Source organism: Protopterus annectens, chromosome 4.part1 (assembly GCF_019279795.1).
Source record: "Protopterus annectens isolate FY-2018-M chromosome 4.part1, PAN1.0, whole genome shotgun sequence".
Lineage (NCBI taxonomy): Eukaryota > Metazoa > Chordata > Ceratodontiformes > Protopteridae > Protopterus > Protopterus annectens.
This window is the reverse complement of record NC_056734.1, coordinates 772,818,616-772,844,003: the sequence shown is the minus strand read 5'-3', so window position 1 is coordinate 772,844,003 and position 25,388 is coordinate 772,818,616. Positions and strand designations below refer to the sequence as shown.

Here is a 25,388-nt window from a genome sequence, read left to right as displayed (position 1 = left end):
TTGCCACAGAGAGCTGACAGCATCTGTGTTGCATGCCCTTTGTGCCTTTTTTAAGCCTAGCCAATTATCCCATGTGAGACTCAAACATGCTTGTAGATCCGAAAGGAGAATGTAACAGTACAGCGTATTAACTGAAGCAGGTGTCTCTGTGTATTTATTGTACTTAGTACAGTACAGTAATAAGACTAGTTGATTACAATAAATAGTTAAATAAACTGTGGTATGCATGCATGTAAATGCTCCACATCGGAAGTATATCCTTTATTGGTGAGATCAGACCATAAACTAATCTCACTGGAGATCCACATCCCGCCCCCACCCCCAACAAAAAAGACCACAGTGAAGAACTTCTCAAAAGCCAACTTCACACTTCTTAAGACTGGTGTGGTATCCTTCAAGGCCCCTGAGCCATTGGAAACCACAACCCACACTGCTGAATCCCTTACAAATGCTTTCTACGAGCACCTCCAGGATTGCATGGATCAAGCAATCCCAAATAAAATCAAGATCCTTTCCACCAAAGGCAAGCGCCCCATCTGGTGGACCCCAGCCATAAACAAACTTTACAAGAGGAGAAAGCTACTACAAGATAGAGCAAAATCCCTAAAAGGGAAGACATCTCTGATCAATACTAGTAAAAAACTACGATCACTCATAAAATCATCCAAGGCCAACTTTGAGAGAAAATCGCCAAGGACTCAAAAGACAATCATAAGGCCTTCTTTAGCTATGTTAGAAATCTGGGTGGAAACTCCCAGATATGCTCAGAATTAGTCCAAAATGATACAAAAATCATTGAACCCACAGACATTGCAAACATACTGGCAGACAGGTTCAGTGAAAATTTCTCCCCTCCCCCCCCAAAAGGAGAAATATCTATCCCAGCAGAGTGTAGCCTCCCAATCATCTCAAATGCCCAGGTGAGAGCTGCTATCTAAAGCTAAAAACACAGCATCAATGGGACCGGATGGTGTCCCCAGCTGTGTGCTACACAACTCAATGAGGAACTAAACCCACACATAAGGCTGCTGTTTAATCTTAGCCTTACCACAGGATACGTGCCCAAAGAGTGGCGACGGCAACTGTGGTCCCACTCCACAAAGGTGGTGCTTCTACGGACCCTGGTAATTACCGCCCATAAGCTTAACAAGCCTGGTCTGCAAAGCTATGGAGAGGATCATAATGGAACTCATAAATAAAGACATAGGGGACCTACAGACATTGGATCCTACAAATCGGCTTTGTCAAGGGCAGATCATGCCTCTTGAACTTGGTCGACTTTTTGAAACAGTCACCAAGGCCATTGATGAGGGTAAGGCAGTTCACACAGCCTACCTTGACCTTGCAAAGCTTTATACATACCCCCCTCGGTATCATAGAAAAGCTCACCAGCTTAAATGTAAACCCATATGTCACAAGATGGGTTGCAAACTGGCTCAAGGACAGAACCCACAGGGTTACAGTTGCTGGTGCCATGTCAGACTCAAGCCGGTCACAAGCGGTGTCCCACAGGGCTCAGTCCTGGGCCCCTCTTGTTCGGCATCTACTTTTCAGAAGTGCAGGCAAACATAGGAGGATTGTGGCTGACAAAGTTTGCAGATGACTGCAAACTGGGTGCCATAGTTGAAAATCCATCAGACACAGATATCCTTCAGAGAGGTCTCATAGAAATGGATAACTGGTGCCAGAGCCATGGCCTTAAGCTAAACGCCAAAAATGTATAGTCATACCCTTTGGTAAAAACAAGGTAACCCCAAGTTACCACATAGGTGGCAATCCATTAAGCACAGAAGAGGTTATCAGGGACCTGGGGACCCAAGTTGACAGTAACCTTTCTTTTGACACTCACATTGCCAAAGTGGTTAGGAGGACCTTCTACATTGCCCACCTGATTATGAAGGGATTCACATCCAGATCAAGGGAGGTCATTGTTCCCCTGTACTCTTCACTTATCAGACCAATGATTGAGTACAATGCCCCATTCGGAATGTGTCTTACCCGACACCTGCAGCAATTGGAAAGACCCCAAAAGTTCCTCACCAAAAGGATAAAGGGGCTCAAAAATATGCCATATGCTGCCCGACTGAAGAAACTCCAGCTCTATACAGTCGCATACCATCTGCTCAGAGGTGACCTGTGCCTGACATACAAGGCCATGTCCAACCGAATTAATGGACATGCTCCACCTCAAAAAATCCAAATCCACCAGAGCCACAAGAGCAAGAGACTTAAACCTCAACATGGATATAAATAGGATGTGCTGGAGGGACAGATTCATCACCCAGAGACTCCCTATGCTGTGGAACAGAATCCCGGTCCATGTGAGACAGAGCACCTCACTGGCTCTGTTCAAGAGGAATCTTGACCAGCGGATGGGAGATCGTAGGTTTACCCCGGGGATCATCTCTGTATCACTGCTGGACAGAGGCACGGCAAACTAATGGGTATAGTATTCTTCAACCTAAGGGGTGGTGAAAGCCACACAACTCTGGCTAGGCTTATAAATGTCCTACGGCAGATAGCCTAGTATGAACCTATGAACAGCAAGAAACAAAAGGCAGTATATAATTTTTCAGTGGTGAGCCACAGTTGACTGACCGAATGGTTTATTATTGTTACTACAGCTTCTTTTTTATTTTATTCAGTTAGTACGTTCCGTTCCAGTGCAAATGTTTGCTTCCTTCTTCTGCACAGTCTCCAATAGCAGAACAATGCATCTCTGCAGATTCCACAGGTCCTGTAAATTCACACAACTGAATTTGCCAGCTGTGTTTGACCACCTTTTGGGAGAATCAACGGGGGGACTTTCCATGCTTTTTCGAGGGAAGACTTGATCACCGTCCATACAGAAAAGTACAGTTGTGCACACTTACCATAAATGTAGATGTTCGAGTGTATTCACTTTTGCAGTCATTACATTTGGGTTATCCTGCTGGCAGGTTGCCCTCAGTCGGCTTGAATTCCAAAATCTTGGGTCTTGCGTCGGTTGCTGTCGCCTCTTCCCTGACGTCAGGTCGTCAGGGGTATAAAAGATGCAGCCAACGCCATTTTATTCAGTTTTTCTTGCCCCAGATGTCAGGTGCCCCCAAAAGGGTAGGCTAAATTTTTGTAAATAAAACATGCATGCACCAGAAATAAGCTTTACCTTCATCTATAAGCAAATACACCACCTAGGTTGTATAGATTAGAGAAGTAAAGATAAGTTCCAGCAAAAATAAGGGGGATGGCGGGTGGGTAAATTGGACTGCAAAAGTGAATACACTCGAACATCTACATTTATGGTAAGTGTACACAACTGTATTATGTTCTTTGTGTTTCACTGTTGGTCATTACATTTGGGTTGAGTCCCAAAGCTATGGTTGGGGGGGGCTGGAGCTAAACAGCATTAGGAGCGACTATGAGGCCCTGCAGAACTGCAGTGGCAAAGCCTGCCCTGGATTTAGAGTAAAGAGGCAGATTGTAATGTTTTGTAAAGGTATACACTGAACTCCAAGTAGCAGCCTCTAAAATGTCTTTGGTTGGTACTCCCCTGAGAAAGGCTGCAGAAGTGGCTGCAGCTCTCGTTGAATGTGGCCTAATGCCCTTAGGCACTGGTTTGCCATGCTGTGAGTAGCAGAAACGAATGCAGTGACCCTTCCACTTTGAAATAGTCTGCTTGGAGATGGCCTTTCCTTGTGATGCTGTGGCATATACCACTAGTAATTGTTCTGTCTTTCTGAAAACTTTAGTTTTGTCCAAGTAAAATCTAAGTTGTCTGTGTACGTCCAAAGAATGCAGAATTTTCTCCCCCTTGTTCTGTGGATTTGGATAAAAGGTTGGCAAATGAATAGTTTGGTTAAGGGCTACACTGGATACCACCTTAGGCATAAATGAAGGGTTTGTTCTCAGAGAGACCCTGTCTGGATAGCTCTGAAACTCGTCTTGCAGAAGTTATTGCTAGGTGCAGAGCTGTTTTCCAAGAGAAGAATTTTATATCTGCAGTAGCAGCTGGCTCAAAAGGAGGTAAGGTGAGTTTTTCAAAGACATAATTGAGGTCCCATGCAGGTACTGGCATTCTCCTTGGAGGCCTTAAGTTTTTGGCTCCTCTGAGGTACTGCCGTAATAAAGGATGAGAGGAGAGTGGCGGCTCTGTATTGTAATGAGCTGAAATGGCAGAGGCATGAATTTTAACTGATGAGAAAGATAGTCCTTTGTCCAGCATCTCAGTTAAGTACTGCAAAATCTGAGGAATATTTGGGACAGCTGTTATCAGTTCCTTGAGCTTGGTTCCATGCGCAACATCTCTTCCATTTTCCAGCATAGGATTTTCTAGTACTAGGCCTTCTGGCTTCTAAAATGACATCCATCACAGCTTTACTGAGAGGTGTGGTTTGTATGGCTACATTATCCGCCATGCTGCCAGGTTTAGGGTCCTGAGTTGGCTGTGCAGAATCTCATTGTTTTGCTGGGACAGTAGATGAGGTATTTGAGGTAAGGTCCAGGCTGGGCATTGGGACAAGTTCCTTAAGATCGGATACCAGTACTGGCGTGGCCAGTCTGGGGCAGTCAGAATAATTTTTGGTTTCTCCTGCCTGACCTTTAGGAGTACCTTGGGGAGGAGAGGTAGTGGAGGAAAGGCATATACTGATAGGTTTGTCCAGTTGAAAGATAAGGCGTCCACTTTCCAAGCTTGTCTGTGATAAGTCCTTGTGCAGAATCTTTTTAGTTGATTGTTTTGAGGGGAGGCAAATAGATCTATGTCCAGGCATCCCCATTTCTTTATTATGCTGAAGACTTGTGGATCCAGGTGCCACTCATGGGGATCCATGAGGTTTCTGCTTAGTACGCCTGCCAGAGTGTTTTCCTTTCCTGGCAGGAATTGCGCCTGCAGATGAACCTGGTAAGTCAATGCTGTGTCCCATAAAGCCATGGCTAGTCTGCACAGGGGATAAGAATGAGTGCCCCCCTGCTTGTTTATGTACCACATGACTGTGGTGTTGTCTGTCTTTATCAGTAGTTGCGCCGGATGAAGTAGGCCCTTGAAGGCTGTCAGGGCATTTTGAACAGCTAGCATCTCTTTTTGATTGATATGTAGATGCTTTTGGTTTGTGGACCAGGTGCCCTGAATGCCTCTTCCTGCCATGTGTGCCCCCCCCCCCCCAAGCATAATCTGATGCATCCATCGTTAGACTCTGCCTGGCTGGGGGTAGTGAGAATGGCTGTCCCTTGTTTTGGTGACAAGCCTTTGCCCACCATCGAAACTCCTGTTGTAGGCAAGGAATTAGAGTAATCATTGTTTCCAGACTGTGGCAATGTTGCGTCCAGACACTTTTTAGGTACCATTGAATTTTCCTCATATGCAGTCTTGCATATGGAATTAGTAAGATGCAGGATACCATGAAGCCCAAGGCCTGCAGAATTTTTCTGCAGATAACTGGGCCTTTGTTGCCATTTCCTTGAAATAGGTAGTCAGTTGCCTTTGTTTGTCTGGAGTGAGATAAGCCATCTGGGCAGTTGTATTTTAGCTTGCACCCAGGAATATTATCTCTTGAGCGGGTACTAGTTTTGGATTTCTTTTTGTTGACTGTGTACTCTAGGCATGTTAAAAGTCTTATCACAAATGTCAGATGCTGTAGGAGAATGTTCTTGTTCTCTGCTTGTATGAGGCAGTCGTCCAAGTAAGGATATATTTGTATTCCTTTTTGTCTGCAGTAAGCAATTACTGGTGCCAGGCACTTTGTGAAGACCCTGGGCGCAGTAGATAAGCCAAAGGGTAGTGCAGAGAATCGGTAATGCTTTGAGCCAGCTTGAATCTGAGGTATCTTCTGCATGTTTATCTGATTGGGACATGCTGGTATGCCTCTTTTAGGTCTAACGTCACAAGCCAAGCTGCTGTAAGATCAACATCTTGAATTTTGGTATATCCAGGAAAGTATTTAGAATAGATAGGTCCAGTATTGGTCTCCATGCTTAGTTCTTTCTGGGTACCAAGAACAGTCTTGAGTACAATCCTTGTCCCTGCTCTTGCTGAGGCATTTATTGAATAGCCCTCATGCGACTTGTTTTTGAGCCTCTGCCTACTGATTTTTTGGCTGGTCTGGCCAACCGTTTGCCCTTGGTAGGGTATGGAATTGAAACTTGTAGCCCTGAGACACTATGTCTAGAACCCATTTGTCCTGGGTTATAATGTGCCAATTTTGAGAAAAAAGTGGTAGTTTTCCCGCTAAGGGTGCTGCCAGAAGAGAAGTGCTTGGTGCAGGCAGGGGGAAGTCATTGGGACTGTTTCCTGTATGATTGTGATTTGTCCTCTCCACTTTTGGAGGTAGAGGCACTCCATTGCTTAGACCTGTAGGATCCTTGCGGCTGTGATCTGCCTCTACGGCATCTGGATCTGCCCCCTTTGAGGTCTGTCTGAGACTGGAAAGGATCAATTCTTTGTAGGCCAGTGTCTGCTAAATCTAGGTGGCTGTACCTGTAAGAAATCCTTGACTGTTTGCATAGATTTAGCTTTGTCTTCCATTTTCTTTAACACCTCTTCTGCCTTAACACCAAACAAGGTATCATGTTGTAAAGGAGCATCTAATAATTTTGCTTTAACATGGTCAGGCAGATTTTGTTCTTTTAACCAAGCATGCCTCCTAATGACAGAACCCGTAACAGCGGCCCTGCAGGAGGCCTCCAGAGAATCAAAACCACATTGCAAAGTATGCTTTCCAACTTGTTCTGCTGCATGCAATAAATCCTGTATTTCTTTGTTTTCTGCACATTCAGAATTTGCCATCATTTTCTGTTTAAGCAGTGTCATGATATATTGCTGATATTTGAGCTTATGAAACTGGCAATTTAAGGCCCTAATAGCCAAAGTAGCAGATGTGTAGATCTTTTTTCCAAATCTATCCAGAGCCCTAGAATCCCTGTCAGAGGGGGTAGGATTTTTTGCAGTAGAAGCCTTGACCCCTTTTGGACCCTGAGAAATAGTTTCTGGGTCTGCAGTAGGGTTTTTGAAAAGGAATTTATGAGAGTCAGGGACCCTGTAGTATCTGTCCAGCTTAACAGGAGCTGGAGGTAAAGAGTCAGGGGTCAGACTGGACTCCGAGAACACATCATTTACAATGTCTAACACAGGTGGAATAGCTAGAGGCCTGTGTTGAGGAATTAAAAGGAAGTCTCTGAGCCTTTTCTTGGATTCTGAAAAATCTTGGCTCTCCCAGTGGAAGTGCTCCCTCATGGTATGCAAGGTTTCCCCAAAAGAGTAGTCCTCAGGAGGAGAAGCTGAAGGAATTGATTCTTCAGCATCAGAATCCTCATAGCTGGGAAGAGAATATTCCTGATCAGAAGAGGAATCAGAAGAAATGGAAACCTGATATGAAGATTCATAGTCTGTCTCTTGCCTAGGCCTCTTATCAGGAGGGGGATGGGAACCCCTGATCAAGGTAATTAAGTCTTTGGCCATTCTGAGCATCTGTTTTTTGGGCATGGAGGCCTGTCCTTGTGGCTGGTGAACTTGCTTCTTTAAAGCCGGTTTAATATATAATTGTTTAGGTCTAAATACACTCTAAGAAGCCGATGCCTGCACAGCGGCTCCGGACCCATCTGAGGGAATAATCTCCGAGGCTCCAATACCTTGAGTTTCCTGTGGCCTGGCCGACACCACATGGGAGTCTGTAGCGGCCTGCGCCTCTAAAGTAGTGGGCGTCAGGGGCTGCAAAAGCGCCTCACTGAGAACCGGCGACTTGCTTAGGAGAAGCTTCGTCATCGGTTTTGGACCTCTGTTGCCTGTCTTTTTCTTTGCGTTTTTTTGTGAACTCCGGTAGTCGGAAGGCTATCCAGCGACATTGTATAATTAAATCTTCATCCAAAATAGCTTAATGCAAAATCGTACCGACGCTTAATAGTGCGTTGGTTAAATCTAGCACAAAACCGACAACTAGCAACGTTGTGGTCAGGGCCTAGGCAAGGAATACAGTAAGAATGAGGTTATTTGCTTCCCACAAGAAATACAATTATTAACTTTTTCTGACATCGGTCTAGAGCAAGAAAAAAAGTTTCCCCAATGGGGTACTTGGCTTTTATTGAAGACTTTGGATCTGAAACTCGAACACGAAAATCTTAGGAGTCCGCCGACCAGCACTTGCGAACTGCTTCTGCTTCAGGCACTGTGCGGCAAGAAAGACTGAATAAAATGGCGTCGGCTGCATCTTTTATACCCCTGACGACCTGACGTCAGGGAAGAGGCAACAGCAACCGAAGCAGGACCCAAGACTTTGGAATTCAGGCCGACTGAGGGCAACATGCCAGCAGGATAGCCCAAATGTAATGACTGCAACAGTGAAACACAAACATCATCCATATTTGTCGAGGCCAATATGGGGCAATGAGGATCATTTTGCAACCCAACGATTTTAATTTCTGTATGAGTCTTGGAATTAGGGGAAAAGTGTAAAGGAGTCCCTGAGGCCAATCATGGACTAGAGCATCTCTGGGTATATGACCTGGAAGAGGAAGTAGGGAGAAGTAGCTGCTGCATTTGTTGTTGAGAGGAGTGGCAAATAGGTCACAGCAAGGCTGTCCCCATTTGCAGAGGATAAGATCCGCAACTTCCTGATTCACAGACCACTTGTGAGGCATGAGGATAGCTCTGCTGAGCCTGTCCGCTATAACATTGGATTTCCCAGGGATGTGTGTTGCTATCAGAAAACATTGGGAGGAAATCGCTCATTGCCACAGTCTGAGTGCTTTTCGACACAAGGGGTAAGACCTGGTTCTGCCCTGTTTGTTGATGTACCACTCCTGACATGTTGTCCGTTTGGATTGCAATGGTCCCAGAAGGAAGAGAGTCTTGAAGAAATTGCAACGCTAGGAGAACCGCTCTCATTTCTAGGACATTGATATGCAGATGGTACTCGTGAGGTTGCCAAGTGCCTTGGACTGTCCTGCCTAGATAATGCCCCCCCCCACCCTATCAGGGAGGCGTCCGTGGTCACTGTGGCTACTGGAGGGGGTTGTATGAAAGGTCTGCCATGAATTACTAGTGGGGAGACCATCCACCAAGAAAGGTGCCTTTTGCATGTTTCTGTGATCAGGATCATGTGAGACATGGGTAGTTCCTGGAAAGACCACTGCGTGAAAAGAAGCCACTGAAGGATTCTCATGTGGAAACGCGCTAATGGGACAAGAAGAATGGCAGCTGCCATGGAGCCTAGAGCTTGGAGGACATGTCTGACTTGAACCCTTTTGCTCTGCATTAGAATTAACACTTGACAAATAGTGGAAACTCTTTCCTGTAGTAATCTTGCAAACATTTTTTTTGTGTTTAATTCTGCTCTTATGTATGTGATAGACTGACAGGGCAACAAGGCAGATTTTTCGAAATTTACTGTAATGCCTAGTTGAGTGCATGATGTGACTGTATAATCTCGTGCCTCTAAGAGTTGATGCCTGGTGGTAGCAGTCAGGAGCCAGTCGTCTAGACAGGGAAACACCTGGAATCCTTGATGCCTCAGGTGAGCCGTGACTACTGCCATACACTTGGTGAACACCCTGGGGGCTGAGGTGAGACCAAAGGGCAGAGCTCTGAACTGGTAATGACTGGCCCCTACCCGGAAGCGAAGAAATCTCCTGGAGCGTCTGTCCATCTTGATATGGTAGTACGCGTCCTGAAGATCTATCGAGCACATCCAATTGTCCTGACCCAGAAAAGGGAAAATGGACTGCAGTGTCACCATCCGGAACTTTTCTTTTTGTACAGATTTGTTCAATCTGCTGAGATCCAGTATTGGTCTCCAGTCCCCTGTCTTTTTTGGTACTAAAAAGAATCTTGAGTAAGTTCCGGATCCTAGTTGGTCTGCAGGGACTTCTTGAATGACTCTTTTTTTCTAGCAGTCTTAAAACTTCTGTGACTGCTTGATCCCTTAGATTGGGTGGGACATTTGGGATGGGCTTTTTTGACTCTATGGGGGACTGATGGAAGGGAATTTTGTAACCTCCGGATATGATGGATAGTACCCATCTGTCTCTTGTTATATTTTGCTAGGCTTTTGGATACAGCGAAAGTCTTCCCCCGAGACTGCCTCCAGAGGTGAGCAGTCAGGCAACCCTTCAGAGATGCTGGAAGGGTTTGGCAGAGAAGATTTCTCTGTCACCCTGGTTCTGCGGTCCCCTCTGCAATGAGGGCGGTGTATTATTGTTGTTTCCCCCCTCTGCCCCTGGGGGAAAAATCACCACGTGTGTCAGGCAAGGGTCCCTGGGATTTTCGGAACCACATGTTTCCGCTCTTCTGACCCTTGGGATAAGGTCTGGAAGGAGTGGAAAAATGGACTCCCATGGCAGAGAGAGTCTTGCCTTCCTGCTCACACCTGGTCAATGTGTCTTTCACCTGAGGCCCAAAAGGAAAGGAGCCATCAAAGGGAGTATCGGTGAAGGATGCTCGAAAGGGTTCCACAAACTGACACAGCCACATCCAAGCATGTCTCCTGAGAGCCACACCTATCCCTGCAGCTCTGCTCGCTCCATCGGCTGCAAAGGAAATCAGCCTCATAGTGGAGTTGACTATGGAATTAAGAGTTGCAAGCTGAGAAGCTACTTTAGCTGATGCTCCCTCAGCTGTAGGATCTTGAAGGGTATCTCCAAGCTCTTTTAGGAGATCCCTTTGAAGACATGTAAAATGGCATAGATAATTCAGCGACCACATTGAAAAGGTCGCTGAAGCAAACATTCACTTTCCATATCTGTCCATCGCCCGAGACTCTGTTCGGAGGATGAACAGATGAAGAGGTTTCTGCTAACTCTTTCTTGGTGGCTGCTACCACCATGGCATCAATGAGCACACCTTTGGAGAGGAATTGCTTGTCCTGGGGGGCTGTAATAAATTTGTTTGGTCTCCTCGGAGTAGGTGCCACAGAATCTGGAGCTGACCAAGCCTTTTGAGCCACTACAGACATGAGTGGATCGAAAGGAGGAGATACCCAGGAGGTAGAAGGTCGGGAACCAAATGCGTCCAGGTATACAGATTCTTCCTCGGTAGGGGTTAGGGAAGTCCAGTCCCTCCTCTGTCTAAGCATTTCAAGGATGTCAGAAAAGGAAAGATCTTCAGAGGGAGACCTTGGGGACCCTTACGATTCATCCATGTCTGTATCTGAAGTGACAGACTCGGGGGAGTCTATGTGCTTCCTCTTGCACTTCTTCTTCCGGGGAGGCTCCTCTGAGTGATCAGGGGAGGCTTCGGAAGAAGAGGGATCACCCAATGGGGTGTCCTGGGGCATAAGTTCCTGACGCTTGGGGTCTGGAGGAGGAGGAGTAGAGGTTGGAACAGACACCACAGGGAGAGGAGCCGATGGAGCTGGCAGTAGAGCTGTTTCGGGGGACAGCACACTCCGCATGACCTCTAAGGCGTCCCGACCTCTAGGCAGATATAACTCCGGCCCAGAAGAAACAGGAGTCTTTCTCCGTGTCGAGGGTGACGGCTCCGAGGCCGATGTTGGAGCCGAGCTCACCTGCGCTGAAGCTCTGAGGGAGGAGAACGGGGTCGGACAAGGGTCAGATGCCACTCCCCCCCCTCGGAGCCGATGAGAGAGCCTCAGCCCCCAGATCCCTCGATAGAAGGTACAATCAAGGTAATCGGAGCCGACATCGGAAGCTAAGGAGAGATGATGATCAGCGCCGACGGTTCTACTACCTGCGGATCCATGGTCTCCAGATCCGAGCTAAATGTAGTTGGAGGAGGAACAGAAATAGAGGTGGTTGGAGCCGATACCTGTTGAGGTGGGCTGGACAGAATTTTTGCCAGTGCCTGTGACTTAAGCAACCTACTTACTACTCTCTACATCATGATCCGATAATCTAGAGGATCGAGAGGAGTGGGAAGAATGATGGCTACGTTCACTCTGTAACAAAGGTGACTGAGGTGCCGAGTGGATGGACTCCAAGGACGGAGACCTCAGTCTCTTATGGCACAGAGACCGCTCCAAAATAGCAGATGGAGCCGACAGAGGAGTTGCCTTGTCGGTGCCAGCCGGCACCGGCATACTTGTTTGGTCAAGTAAAGGAGTCGGCTCCGAAGGTGGAGCTGACGGCTTGACAGACTTAGGGAATTTCGCTGGCTGAGTACTTTTAGCCGGAGAATCCTGAGGCTTCAATAATCCCTGAAGGATTCATTTGTTTTTGCACTCCTGCAGGACCCTTGGACTAAAAGCGTGACATATAGAACAGGAGTCCTGTAGGTGAACAGCGCCCAAACAATATACACAACTAGTGTGCCCATCTATCAGAGACATTTTCTGACAGCATGAGTCACACTTTTTGAAGCCAGATACCTTGGTATCTTTAGACATAACAGTAACAAAAACCACAACAACAATAATAAAAAACTATACTACAAAAAAACAAGAAATAGACTTTTTTTTTTTTTTTTTTTTTAGTTAAGGAACAGAAGGAAAGCCTCTAATTTAAACGGCTATCCTAGGGGAAGGGAGAACTCTCTAAATTAAACGAGTTCAAGGGAACAGAAGGCCTGGGAGTTGTGGAGCGACGCCAACAAGAACGCGATAAAGGATAAAGGAATATTATCTAGACAAAAAATAGGCAAAAACTTGACAAACCTTCAAGAATAAACAACAATATATCAATAGAAAAAAACTATACTAAGCCTGAGCCAGGAAGGAAGCAACCTCGCAGCTGAAGCGGCAAACGAGATCTGGGTAGCTGATGCTGGGCATGCTGGGATAAGAGGTAGCCTTGAGCCAGTAAACCGCTCTCGAGCTACAGAAGATAGCCGAGTCGGAGCCGAGGAACCCAAACAGCAAGAACGAAGGGTGAGATGGACAACTTAACATGGGTCAGTTCTCAGAGTGACCCTGTCCCTATGAAAAATGGTGTAAGGTGAGCATGTCATTAAAGCTTGTAGCTCTTAAACCGTTCTGGCAGAGGTAATAGCCACTAACAGTACTGTTTTCCAAGTACAAAACTGTAGAGAGGGTGTATTAGCCAGTTCGAAAGGAGGCTGGGTGAGTTTTTCCAGGACGACGTTCAGGTCCCATGGAGGATGGATAGGCTTCTTAGGTGGTGTGATGTGTAAGTGGCTAACAAGGGAGGATCTAGAGGTAAGCAGGCTGATAATGCGGAGAGGTGCACTTTCACTGATGAATAGGAAAGTCCACCCTTTATAAGACTGACACATATTTGAGAGGACTAGGGGGGTGTCAGCCTCATAAGGGTACCTTTCCTGTCCCAGACACCACTGAGTAAATCTTTCCCATTTAGCAAGGTAAGATTTTCTAGTAGTGGGTTTCCTGGCCTCCCTTAGGACTGATAGCACGTCCTCTGAATAGTGGTGTCTGAATGGGGTTAATAATTTATCACCCAGAGAGTCAGGGATAGCATTTGCAAAAATGGGTTTAGGAGAGTTCCTTTGTCTTGTGTCAGAAGGTCCACCTTGTGGAGTAACTTGCAGTGATTGCCCTTGGTTAAATTGTATAGTAGGGGGAACCAGTGCTGCCTTGGCCAGTAGGGAGTCACTAGCAAAATTTTTGGTTTGTCCTTCCTGATTTCCAGGAGGACTTTCTGAATGAGAAGGAAGGGGGGGGGAGGCGTACAGGAACTTTCCCTCCCAGTTGAAAATGAAGGCATCTACTCTCCATGCTTGGGGGGAAGGAAGTCTTTGTACGAAAGGTCTGCAGTTACCTGTTCTGGGGAGAGGCAAACAGGTCTACTTGTGGAGTGCCCCACCGGTGGATTTTGTCTAGGAAGACCATCCTGCCCAGCATCCATTTGTGTTGTGGAGAGGATGTTCTGCTCAGGAAGTCTGCTTGCTTGTTGTCCTGCGAAGGAATGTAGCTGGCTTGCAGGGGATATGTTGTGCTGGGATGCTAGGTCCCAAATTAACAGGGCTAGCCTGCACAATTGGCATGCCTTGGTACCTCCCTGTTTGTTGATGTACCACATTACAGTGGTATTGTCCGTCACTATCAGAAGAAGAGCTGAGCTGGTAGCAGTAGGGGTAGGAAGGTTTGCAGAGCTAAAATAACTGCTGTCATCTCCTTTACATTGATGTGTTTGGTTATCATGGGAGGTTACCACTGAGCTTGGACTCTAAGAGTGCAAGATGGCTCCCCAACCTGAATCTGAGGCATCTGTATGCAATATTTGTGTGGGGTGAGGGGTTTGCAGTGGAAGCCCCAGGTTTAGTTTGTAGTTGTTAGATCCACCAAATGATTTCCTTCTTTAAACAGGGAAGAAAGGGAATAACTTGTTCCAAGTGATTCTGGTGTTGTGACCAGATATTTTTGAGGTACCATTGCAGTTTTCGCATATGCATTCTGGTCAATTCCAGGAGTCGAAGGAATTGCCTTGCAGTGACTGTCTGGGAGAACAAGACTTCCTGGAAGTGGGAAGCTAGAGACAGAACCTTGTCTTGTGGGAGAAAGACTTTCATTCGGTCTGTACTGATTCTGCAACCTAGGAATATCTTGTCCTTATCTGGGTTCAGAGAGGACTTCTTGAGGTTTGTGGTGAACCCTAGGTTTTGTAGAAGGGACATAGTGAAGTGTAACTGTCTTAAGAGGGAATCTACCTTCCAGTTCCTCTTCTGGGTCTGGAAGAGGCGGCAGCAGAATGTGGGTTACGCCTAACAAACGTAGTCTTAGCCGGGTAGTTCCTATAAAATTTGGGTATAGGGGATACCAGGAGATGTTTAATGTCCAATAACCCTTTGATTTTTTTCTTGCAGATTCTTAAATAGGTCTGCAGATTGCTTTCCAAAGAGGAAGTTGTGATCCAGGGGAGCATCCAAGATTTTGGACTTGAAGTCCTATGGCAGACTTTGTAGTCTAAGCCAAGAATATCTCCTAAGGACAGATGCTGATGCTGTAGAGCAAGCAGAAGCTTCTGCAGCATCGTAGCTGCATCTTAGAGTGTCTAGCCACTTGTAGTACTAAGGAAAATTTGGAGGAGATATCCGTTTTAATGGGACTGTCAGGAACAGAAATCAACATAGAGGTGGCTTGGGATATTAAGCCCAGGGCATACTTGGTCATGTGTGTTTAATAGTTAATGGCTCTGAAGGCCAAAGTGGAGGAAATGTATACCTTCTTGCCTATCCTATCCATGGAGTTGCTATCTTTGTCTGTAGGCAATAGGGAGGCAGAAGGTAGCAACCTAGATTGTTTATCAGGGGCAGTGGCAATCACTGCTGGGTGGCTTTATGAGGAATTTTTATTCCTCTGGCACCTTGTAGAAATGGTCTGGGCGCTTTGGGTGCAGGGGGGCTGTGAGTCAGGAGTTCTAGAGGCTGCACTAAATACATTGAAGTATGCAGGAAGAACATGGGGAACAGCTGAAGGGGAGGGGGACTCCACTTGGAGCAGTTCAAAGTATCTTTTTTGGGTTTCTGTCATCTGGGAAGTATCCCATTTGAAGTAGTCTTTCATTTTGGCGATGGTTTCACCAAATGTAATGTCTTCAGGAGGAGAACCCCTTCCACAGAATCCTCATCAGGAAAGTAATATTCCTTGGGAGAAGCAATCTGGGATGCATGAGAGATGGATTCATCCAAGGAAGAGTAGGGAGATTCATGCTCTTCTTCTTCCTCGGGGGGGGGGGCATAGGAATAGAAGAAGCAGAGGTAGGCCCAGGGCTTAGTAGATGCAAGAGTTGTGGGTGAGGCAAAAGGCCTAAGGGCCTGCATAAGAGAGGAGGTGAAGGCCTCCCAGTCTGGAGGGGCTTCAGAAGCAGGTGAAATATGTTTAGTTTTTCTGCTTCTTTTTGGTTGGAATCTGTCTACAGCTGGGTTTGACAGTGGCTGTATCCGAGGTCTGGATCCCAGTTGAAAGAACCCCCAAATCTGGTTCCCCCTCTACATCGGCAGGCATTGGTGTCTGAGAAAACTCTGTGGACGTTGGCTGTGCAGCGGCCTCTGAGAGAGAGGTCGATGGAGGCGACGGATCTGCCGAACGTTCCTCAACTCCTATATCGGTAGTTGGCGGGGCGTCCGGGTGCAAAGCGGCAGGCAATGAAGACGTAGACATCTTGGCCATCTTCCGCGGAGGTTCTTGGGCAGACTCTGAAGCAAGATCCATCCTGAGAACCAGCCGTTTGAGGCATTGGTTTTCTAAGTAAAGGTTTAGAGCTGCCAAATGGCTAAGTATGGTCTTAGGCACAAAAGATTTACAAATAAGGCAGGCGTTATGGTCGTGTTCCCGGCCTAAGCAGAAAACTCATTTGTCATGGGTGTCCTTATGGGGAATCTGGCGCTCATACTGACACTTTCCCTTTTTACCTGATATCAGCTGAAAGCTACAACAACCAAGCCTAAGCAATGCAAAAGATCGGTAAAATATTAGAAATGCTAAAAACCCAACGGGTTATTTATCTATAGTCGATCCGACATCTGGAAAGCTATCGTACGATGCAAAGTAGTCTGCGGCTGAAAAGTTCTGAGGATTGTGCATGCAGACGTCACACATAGGGTCTCTGGGTTTATAGCCCTACGTGTGACGTCCCACACAGCTGCAACAGCCAAGCTGAAGATTTTGTATAGGAGCCGACGTACGGGTCGCCTGAAGGCAGGAAATCCCACACCAAGAATACTGCAACATAGGAATAGAAGGACATCTACTGATACACCAGAAACAACCACTGTTCTATGCAAATTTCTAAAGAACCATAAAAATGTAAAGGTTATGCTTGAACTGCATATAAACAATGATCTACTTGTATTGTTTAGGTTCTCTGGCTATTGTCGAATATATGAAAATTTTTTTTTGAAATTATGCTCATATAGTAACCATCTTGTACATTTTTTGGATGGTGGAATGGAAGCCAAAGGGAATCGTGCAGTTTTATTTTAGCCAGTTTATACAGTCCTGCTACGTTGGACCTCACACTCTCGACAAACTTCAATGATGGTCACTCTTTTTTTGTTTAAAGTAATCATCTAAATTTGACATATGTGCCCCCATAACTAAATATGTTACTTAAGAGAGACTTTGTGTGATGCCATAATTATAAGCTTCTCTCAAAATGAACTAAGTCTGCAGTCAGATTGTACTGTTTTCTGAAAAGCAATACAGAGAGGGAAAAACAATTTTCAGTGATGATGTGCATTGTCCTTTAACTCTAAGTCAAATACTGCCTAGGGTCAAAGTTTTAATGTAAACCACTTACCAGTTCAATCAGATTTTTGATTGCTAACTTTACAGCATCCCTCGAAGGTGGATCCAATGTTTTTCCCAAAAAAGACTCAATGTCACCAAGCTGTAAAATCTGAAACCAGAAAAAAAAAAATCACAAACCATGGATTCATACGGAAAGAAAAAAATCAGATTAGCACTTACCTGTGCTTATCCTACCTGGCAGAGTGTGGGCTAAGCATATCTATTGAAGAGTAACAGCTGATTCCCAAAAAGGGGTGATTGCATTATACATCATAAGATGTCAGATTGTCAGCAATAATCAGCAGCCACAATTTGCCTTTTAGAGTGTATGTTTGGAAACTGCTTATTTTTCTCAAAGAATTAAATTTAAAAGGGAATGACTGATCCACCAAGACTTGTGCTCAGGACAAGACACTGTGCTAAGATCACCAGAATTCTTAAGACAGTGTGAGCACAGCCTGTCCAAAAAGAAAACTGTTTGGGAAAATTACACTAGTATACCAAGTTTCCTGGAAACGGTAAAACAGAAAAATGCACCATGTGGGATTCTGGTAATTTTTTAAGAGCTCAGCACTTACTACTCTTAATTGTTATAGCATGACCACATTTGATTAAAAAGATAATTGCTACATCAAAATGGAATATCATATAGCAAATTATATACAAGCAGACATTTTTTTAAAACAGATAATTTCCCAACATGCACTGCGAGTATGTAAAATTAAGTACAGTACAAGTTAAAAGTCTTCAACAACTAGAACATAATCCACAATTGACCCAAACTGTCATTAAGCAGAGCAGAAGAGTAAAGAACTGATCAAAGAACAACACAGATTGCTAAAATCATTGAAAATAAGACAGGAACAAAATAATCCTTATGTTTCAGACTTTACAATTTGCAAAGGAAAATTATCACTTTGAACAAAATGATTATACATAGTAAACTCTGCACTCTGCCAGCTAGCCAAGATTTTAAAATATTCAAGACAGAGCACAGAAAGGTCACACAGGCACCTACTATTACTACAGAGCAGAACTTCAAGGGCATCTTGAGAACAGCTCATCACACTACATTCCTTGCATCAGCAGATTTCTTTGTTGAAGTGCTTCTCTGTAGTTGTCGACATGTATATCTTGCGAGAAGACTTGCAGAGACCAACTATCTTTTGTTTCCCACCAGTTCATTCCTGAACACAAAGATGGTGAACTGGCAGGCAAGGAGAAATCACTAATTAGTTTTCAGTTCAGCTGGGAAATGGGTGTGAGGATGTGAAATGTTGGCTGAGATCCCCTAGGAGATAATGAATCAAGCAGGGCTGACTACCTGCATCCCATTACCCTTGTGGCCCATAAATCTGGCTTGCTTCTTAAAGAGATGACCCCAGGGTGCACAAAATCCAGGAGCAGAGCCCTCACATTCAACTTCTTTGCAAGGAAGCTATGGTAGTGGCAGTACTGTACTGCACTGCATGCAGGGTGGAATTTTCCATGCTACACCTACAACCCTTTTCCTAATAGCCAGCAATCAGAATGCAATGCCCTCTAAGTCCAGACGAAGGGAGCTATCTGCTTCTGTACACTGGCTATGTTTCCTGACAGACCACAAAAGCACTTCTTGGCATGGATTGGGCTTTCTCCCAGAAAACATTTATACAGGAAAGACTTAGCCAACCTCCTCCATCCAGTAGGATGAGTTGGCATCTGTTCCCCACTCCTATTTCTCCCCAGCTGACTCTTTCAAAGCCTAGGTCACTACTTAAAATCCTAGCCATCTGGGCTGCAATCAAAGCTTTATTCCTGTGTGCTACACTCAACATTTAAGCTACAGTATCTTACAAATGAGCATGTACCAAGTCATAGTCACTTGGATCTTCCAGATGAAGACACCTCTGCAACAAGCAAAAATATGGTTCTGTGTATCTGGTAGAATGGTATTCAATGGTTATCTGCCACAGGACATTTCTCTGCTCTAGTAGCAAAAGGAAACAGCCTGCTTCACAAGAGGCCTACTTGTCTTTCCTGGCAAAGTAATAAAAATAGTGTGTTATCTACTGCACAGGACCTTGCAAGATAAGTGATGCTAAACAGATGTCCTGACATAGGGAGAATTTATACCTCATTTAGCCTTACCTAGCAAATAAAATCAAAAGATAAACCTGACTGAGACCAACCTCACAGACTATTATAGGAATAAACTAAGGACCAATATGGAGAAAAAAAACATGTTTTTAGAGATAATCAAAAGTGTTAATAAACTTTCACCTAAGAAAACATCCTAAAAACAACTGCTACCATAAAGATAATTTTCAATGTAAGAATTTCATGATTAATGAAGGCAAATGCTTGAAAAGTCTTTAGCACAAATATGTAATATGTTACAGCAGGGAGTTCTAAAGGCAACATATTCTTCTGAAAAGTTTTCACAAAATTGACCTGGAAAAATACTGCCCTCTACCAGCTCAGGTAAAGCAAAAATGTCTGAAAAATGATCCTTGAAAAAAAGCCTCAACATCTTCACAGAAAGAGATAGGAATTAGATCAACCTGGACAAGGGGATCAAAAGAAACAAAAAGGGAGATATAGTCCATTCTAAAAAAAGTGGTTCTGCATGCCTGTTTAACGGCTGCTAGCAGCTCCTAGGGCACACAATCAGATACAAGTCTAATGCTTCATATCCTGAAGTTACGTGTACAGAGTTGAAAGATTCAGATGCAACAGACACCTACCCTGCTGAGACGGTAGATTACATGTAGTAGTAAGTGGCTAGGAAGTGGGGAGGAGAGAAAAAAGTGTAATCAAACTTTCTTCTCAAATGGAATGGAAATCTGTACTACAGGCACCAAGATCTTGCTCAAATAAGATGTCACTGAATTTGCTATGGTGACAGCGGTCAACTCGTGGAATAAATTCTAAAAACTCAGAATGTCTGCATAAAATTAACCATACCCATCTCCTAAAATATGGGGTGGTCAGTCATCTGTGGCAAGTAACAGATGCAGGTAACTTCAAAGTTTCCATGTGTAAGGATAACTACTCCTTGCTTGTGGAGATTGTACATTTATGTCATACTGCAGTACGCTGACACCTTATCATGAATGCGTGAAATGGCCAATCTGAACTAACTCACTTCTAAGAGACAGCTGCAGAGTCAGTATTTCTCAAACCTTAAATACTGAGATTTTTCAGGTCATAAAAAGCCCGCCCCCCCCCCGAAAAGGTTTAGTCTTGGAAACTTCCCAAGACTAGGAGCCCTAAACAGACAAGTATATTACACATGTGGAGGCAGGACAGAGGCACTAACACAGAGGTTGTGGTCATGTGACCAAAATAATTTTAGGGCATTCTTAGCTATCAAGAGATCTGAAACAGCTTTGCAGAGAGTGAATCATCTCTACAGGGACAAGAGAGACCCAGACTTAACCTTGAGCAGAAGACCCAGAAAGTGGGTATTCTGGGAAGGAACTAAGGAGGAATTCTACAGACTCACTGGAGTCCCCAGATGATTGAAGAGGTTTACCATACACCTCAGACTGAAAAGGAAAACTCATTGGAATGCCGCTGCAATAGCACTTATCCAAATGTGAGAACTCAAAGTATAAATGCTCTCTTTCTGAAGGACAGCTGCCTACTCAGCAAAATGAATGCTGGGTAATGACCTAAGGGACAATTTTAAAACTGGAGAGCCTCTTTAGCTTACTCTAAGGGTGAGGAAGCACCTGTGCTAGAGGAAAAGAGAGCATAGGGTAAGAATTCCATAATCCAGGGCAAGTACAACTATTTCCAAAAGTGGAAGTGCTGCAAAGGACACAAGACATTCATTATTGAATTTTCTAATACACAAGGAAAGAAGTTTCTTTATGGTTAATATGTGGCTTAGACCACTGGATACTCTGCAAACAAAAAAAGTAAGAAAACCCAAAGCTCTCCTCCATGCCAGCAGAATGGATGCTTCATCAGTGAAGAGAGGCAGATGCCTTGCAGAAGATAGGAATCACCTCTGCTGACTGGATGAGGGAGTGTGATGAATTCAGTGTTGTACTTCTCCTGTAGGAGCTGCAAGACCTACAGTACTCTGTGATGGAATCATCCTAAAGTTTTGCAAATGGCAGAACTGCTTTCAAACCCACCTATTACTCAAAGTCCATCAGATAGTCTAAACAAATCCTTTAAAAAGTAGAAGGACCTCATCTTTTTTTGAGGGGAATGGACACTACTTTAGGCTATGAGGAGGAGGAGGAGGGACCTGTGAAAACTATGCAGAAGTCTTAACTTTCTAAGAATGATACAATTTACACAAGGATTTCATTTTAGTTTGGTGTTCCTTCAGTTCAGTCAGCTTCTGGTTCAACTCCTTGGAAAAAAGGGTTGGGACAATGACTAAGGCACTATGTGCAACTCGCTAGAGCTCTAATGGGAACCTTGAAAACCCTGCTAGTGAATCTGATCTACAAAGAGGACATTCCTTGCTGGGTACTATAGTTGGTTTTATCTTCTTCATGGGTCAGTATAAAGCATCTCTGCGGGAAGGTTCCACATCAAGGGATGAAGAGTCACTCGTGAGAATAAACAAGGACATCACCACAGGATGTATAAGCATGCCTATGATTAGCAACAGCCCCCCCCCCCCACCCGCCATTAACAAGCATCCACCTGCAAATCAAGGATGAAGATCCAGTACCTTAAATTAGAAGTTATGTACTTACCATAACTTGGCATCTGTGTTGCCCACTTTCATTCTTCCCCCACAGATGTGTTACAGATCCATTCCTTGGATCTGACTCGGCTGTGTTTACAAGATCCACGATCAGAATCTCAAACTCCTCCCTCTACCCATAATGCTCTATTCCATCCTCAACTCTTCAGATCGAGTTTGCTACCTTACTGCCCACTGTGTGTGTTATAGAGACAGAGTAGACAAGAAAAGACTGGGGCTTAAATCTGGAACATAAAGGTTCCATCATCATCCAAAAATCCATCTAGGAGTGACAAGGCCAGGGGGTGGCTGAGAGGGAAGGTGAGAAAGAATGAAAATGGATAACACAGATGTCAAAATATGGCAAGTACATAACTTCTAAACCAGATGTTGTCCTTTTCATTCTTCCTCATGAATGGGTCAGATCCCCCAGCTATGAAACTCTTGGGAGGCCCTCAAGGAAGGACATGCTGGAGCACTGTCGAACCAAAGGAAGCTCTCCTTCTGGAGACAATATCCAATTTGTAATGTGTAACAAAGGTATGAGTCTTTGATCAAGTGGCTGCAGGCACAGATATATCAGTGGAGGTTCTTGATGAGAAAGCAGAGGAACTAGCCATAGATCTAGTGGAATGAGCTGTAGGAGGACGAGGCAATTTCAAACCTTTTTGAGAATAAATCAGCAAAATACAATCAGTAATCCATTTAGCCAGAGTAAATCTGGACACTGCTTGACCTAAGTGGTTAGGGAAAAAGGATATAAACAGCTGATCAGACTTCCTGTACCATTTTGTTCTGTGAAGATGTCTACGAACATCAAGACAACGCAGCATATATTCGCCCTTATTAGTAAAGTTTGAAAAGCAAACTGGCAATTGTAGGGAAAGATTAATATTAGTCTCCTCCATGGCCACTTTAGGTAGAAAGGAAAGGTTGGTTCATAGAGCATTCTATCTTTATGGAAAATAATGTAAGGAGGCCTACTGATAAGACCAGGAGATCAGAAATTCTTTTGTCTGAAACGATAGCTACCAAAAAGATAGTTTTCTAAGAAAGAAACTTCATATTGCATTTGTTTACTGGTTCATAGTGAACCCCTGGAGGACTACCGTGAGATCCCAAGAAGAAGCAGGATCCTTTACTGGAAGTCTAAGGAGAAAAATTCCCTTCATGAAAGCTAATTTCATATTGCATTTATTTACTGGTTCAAAAGGTTCCTAGTGAACCCCGGCGGACCACCGTGAGATCCCAAGAAGAAGCAGCATCCTTTATTGGAGGTCTAAGGAGAAAAATTCCCTTCATGAAAGCTTTACATAATTTGAAAGTTGCCAGAGAAAGGGATTAGTTTCCAATGTGAAAGTTGGATATGGCTGCTAAATGAAATTTAATAGCAGAAAAACTAGCCCTTTCCTTAAAAAGGGTAGTGAGGAAAAGGATAGCAAAAGTAGGAATTAAGAAAGGATGAATATTTTCTTTGGAAGCCCATATAGGGAATCTTTTCCATTTGCTTCTGTAGACTTTCTTCCTGGAAGCAAGCCAGGATCATCTTACTATCACTGGAAGTGGAGAAACCCTGCGGTCAACTTGAGACTGTGGAGATTGGGATGTTGAATTTCTGATGGAAGAGACAGGAGATTCTGAGTGGGCTCCAGTATCCATGGAGATTTCATGTGAGACCAGAGGAAGGGGAACCATACCTGTAGAGGCCAGAAAGTGCCAAAGAGTATGAGCTCTTCAGCCAGTTTGCTTTCTATAAGAACTTTGAGAACAGTGGAAGAGGTGGGTAGGCATACAGGAGACCTGAGGGCGAATTGTGAATCAGAGCATTCCTTGGTAACTCCCCCAGAGGGGGGGGGGGGCTCAGAGCTAAGTACTTGCTGCACTTACTGCTGAGAGGAGAGGGAAATAGGTTACAGCAAGGCTGGCCCCAGTGGCTAGAAATTATGTCACTACTGTTTGATTGAGGGACCACTCATGAGGAATCAGAATGGACCTGCTGAGTCTGTCAGGGTGTTGGTTTTCCCTGGTATTTGCACTGCAATTAGAAAGTGGTCTGAAGAGCTTGCCCATTCCAGACCCTCATGGCCTCCCTGCACAATGAGTAGGAACAGGTTCCTCCTTGTTTGTTGATGTGCCAGACTACTGACATGTTTGTCTGTGTGTACTGCAATAGTACCTATGGGGAGAAAGTCCTGAAAGGCTTAGGTTCATAGGTGTGTACTAGGCTAATGGGCCTGGAGCCTTTACAAGCCTAGCCCACAGATATGACCTGGCATCGTGCCGCCCAACGTTAGTTCCCAGTGCCCTTATCAAGTAGAGCCACTGGAGTGATCCCTGGGGTAAACTTTCTATTTCCCATCTACTCATCAAGATTTCTCTTGAAGAGGTTCAGTGAGGTGCTCTGCTTGACATGTATGGGAAGTCTCTTTCAGAGCACGGGTAGTCTCTGGGTTATGAACCTGTCCCTCCAGCATGTTCTGTTGATTGTGGTAATGAAGCTGAGGTCTCTGGAGCATGTGGTGCGGAGGGCTTGGGACTTCTTTAGATGTAGCATTTTCTAACAGAGCTGGGTCAGACATGGCTTTGTAAGTCAAGCAGAGATCGCCTCTTAGTAGACGATATGAGACAGAGAATAGCTGACGTTTTTTGAGTCTGTTTGTGTAGGACATGTGCTTAAGGCATAGGATCCACTTTGTGAGATACTTTTGGGGCCTTTCCAGCTGTTGCATGTGTCTAGTGAGGTACATGCCAAATGGGGCATTATACTCTATGATTGGGCTAATGAGGGAAGAGTACAGAGAGATGATGACCTCTTTCTTCCTGGATGCAAAGCCCTTGGTAATGAGATGTGCCACATAGGACTTTCTGACCACAGTGGCAATGTGGTGGTCGAAGGAGAGGTTGATGTCAACCTGTGCCCCCAGATAACGCCCTCAGTGTTCAGAGGGCTCTCATCAATGTGGTAATTTGTGGGAACTGAGTTTTTCCCAAAGGGGATGATGACGCATTTTTTGGGATTAAGCTTAAGGCCATGGTTTCAACACCAGTTATTGGTCTCGGTGAGGCCTTTCTGTAGGATGTCTACATCACTTGGGGAGTTAATAATGGCTCCCAGCTTGCAGTCACCTGCGAACTTGGTCAGCCAGAGTCCCTCCGTGTTGGCCTGGACTTCTGAGAAGTAGATGCCAAACAGGATAGGACCCAGGATCGATCCCTGTGGGATTCCAATTGTGACTGTTTGGCAGTCTAACTTGGAATCAGCTACTTTCACACTGTGGGTTCTATCTGTGAGCCAGTTTGCAATCCACCTAGTGATATTGGGGTTGATGCTTAGTTTGGTGAGTTTATCAATAATTTCTGAGTGGAGAATAGTATCAAAGGCCTTGGCCAGATTGAGGTAGGTTCTATAAACTGCCCTGCCCTCATCCACAGCTCTGGTGACTGACTCAAAGAAGTCAACCAGGTTGAGCAGTCATGCTCTACATTTCAGAAAACCAAATGGCGTGGGATCTAGAGTTTGGAGATGCACTTTATCCTTGTTAATTATGTCCATGAAGATGTGCTCCATA

At 44.7% G+C, this 25,388-nt stretch overlaps 1 protein-coding gene across 1 annotated transcript in view; it reads right to left on the bottom strand.

Annotated features, from left to right (window-relative positions):
- DHX36 (DEAH-box helicase 36) overlaps nucleotides 1–25,388 on the bottom strand; it is a gene marked incomplete in the record, with an annotated part of 1,900,459 nt that overhangs the window by 616,219 nt on the left and 1,258,852 nt on the right. The window contains 1 exon segment of the mRNA XM_044070516.1: nucleotides 17,137–17,235. Within this exon segment, the coding sequence (XP_043926451.1) occupies nucleotides 17,137–17,235 (99 nt within the window).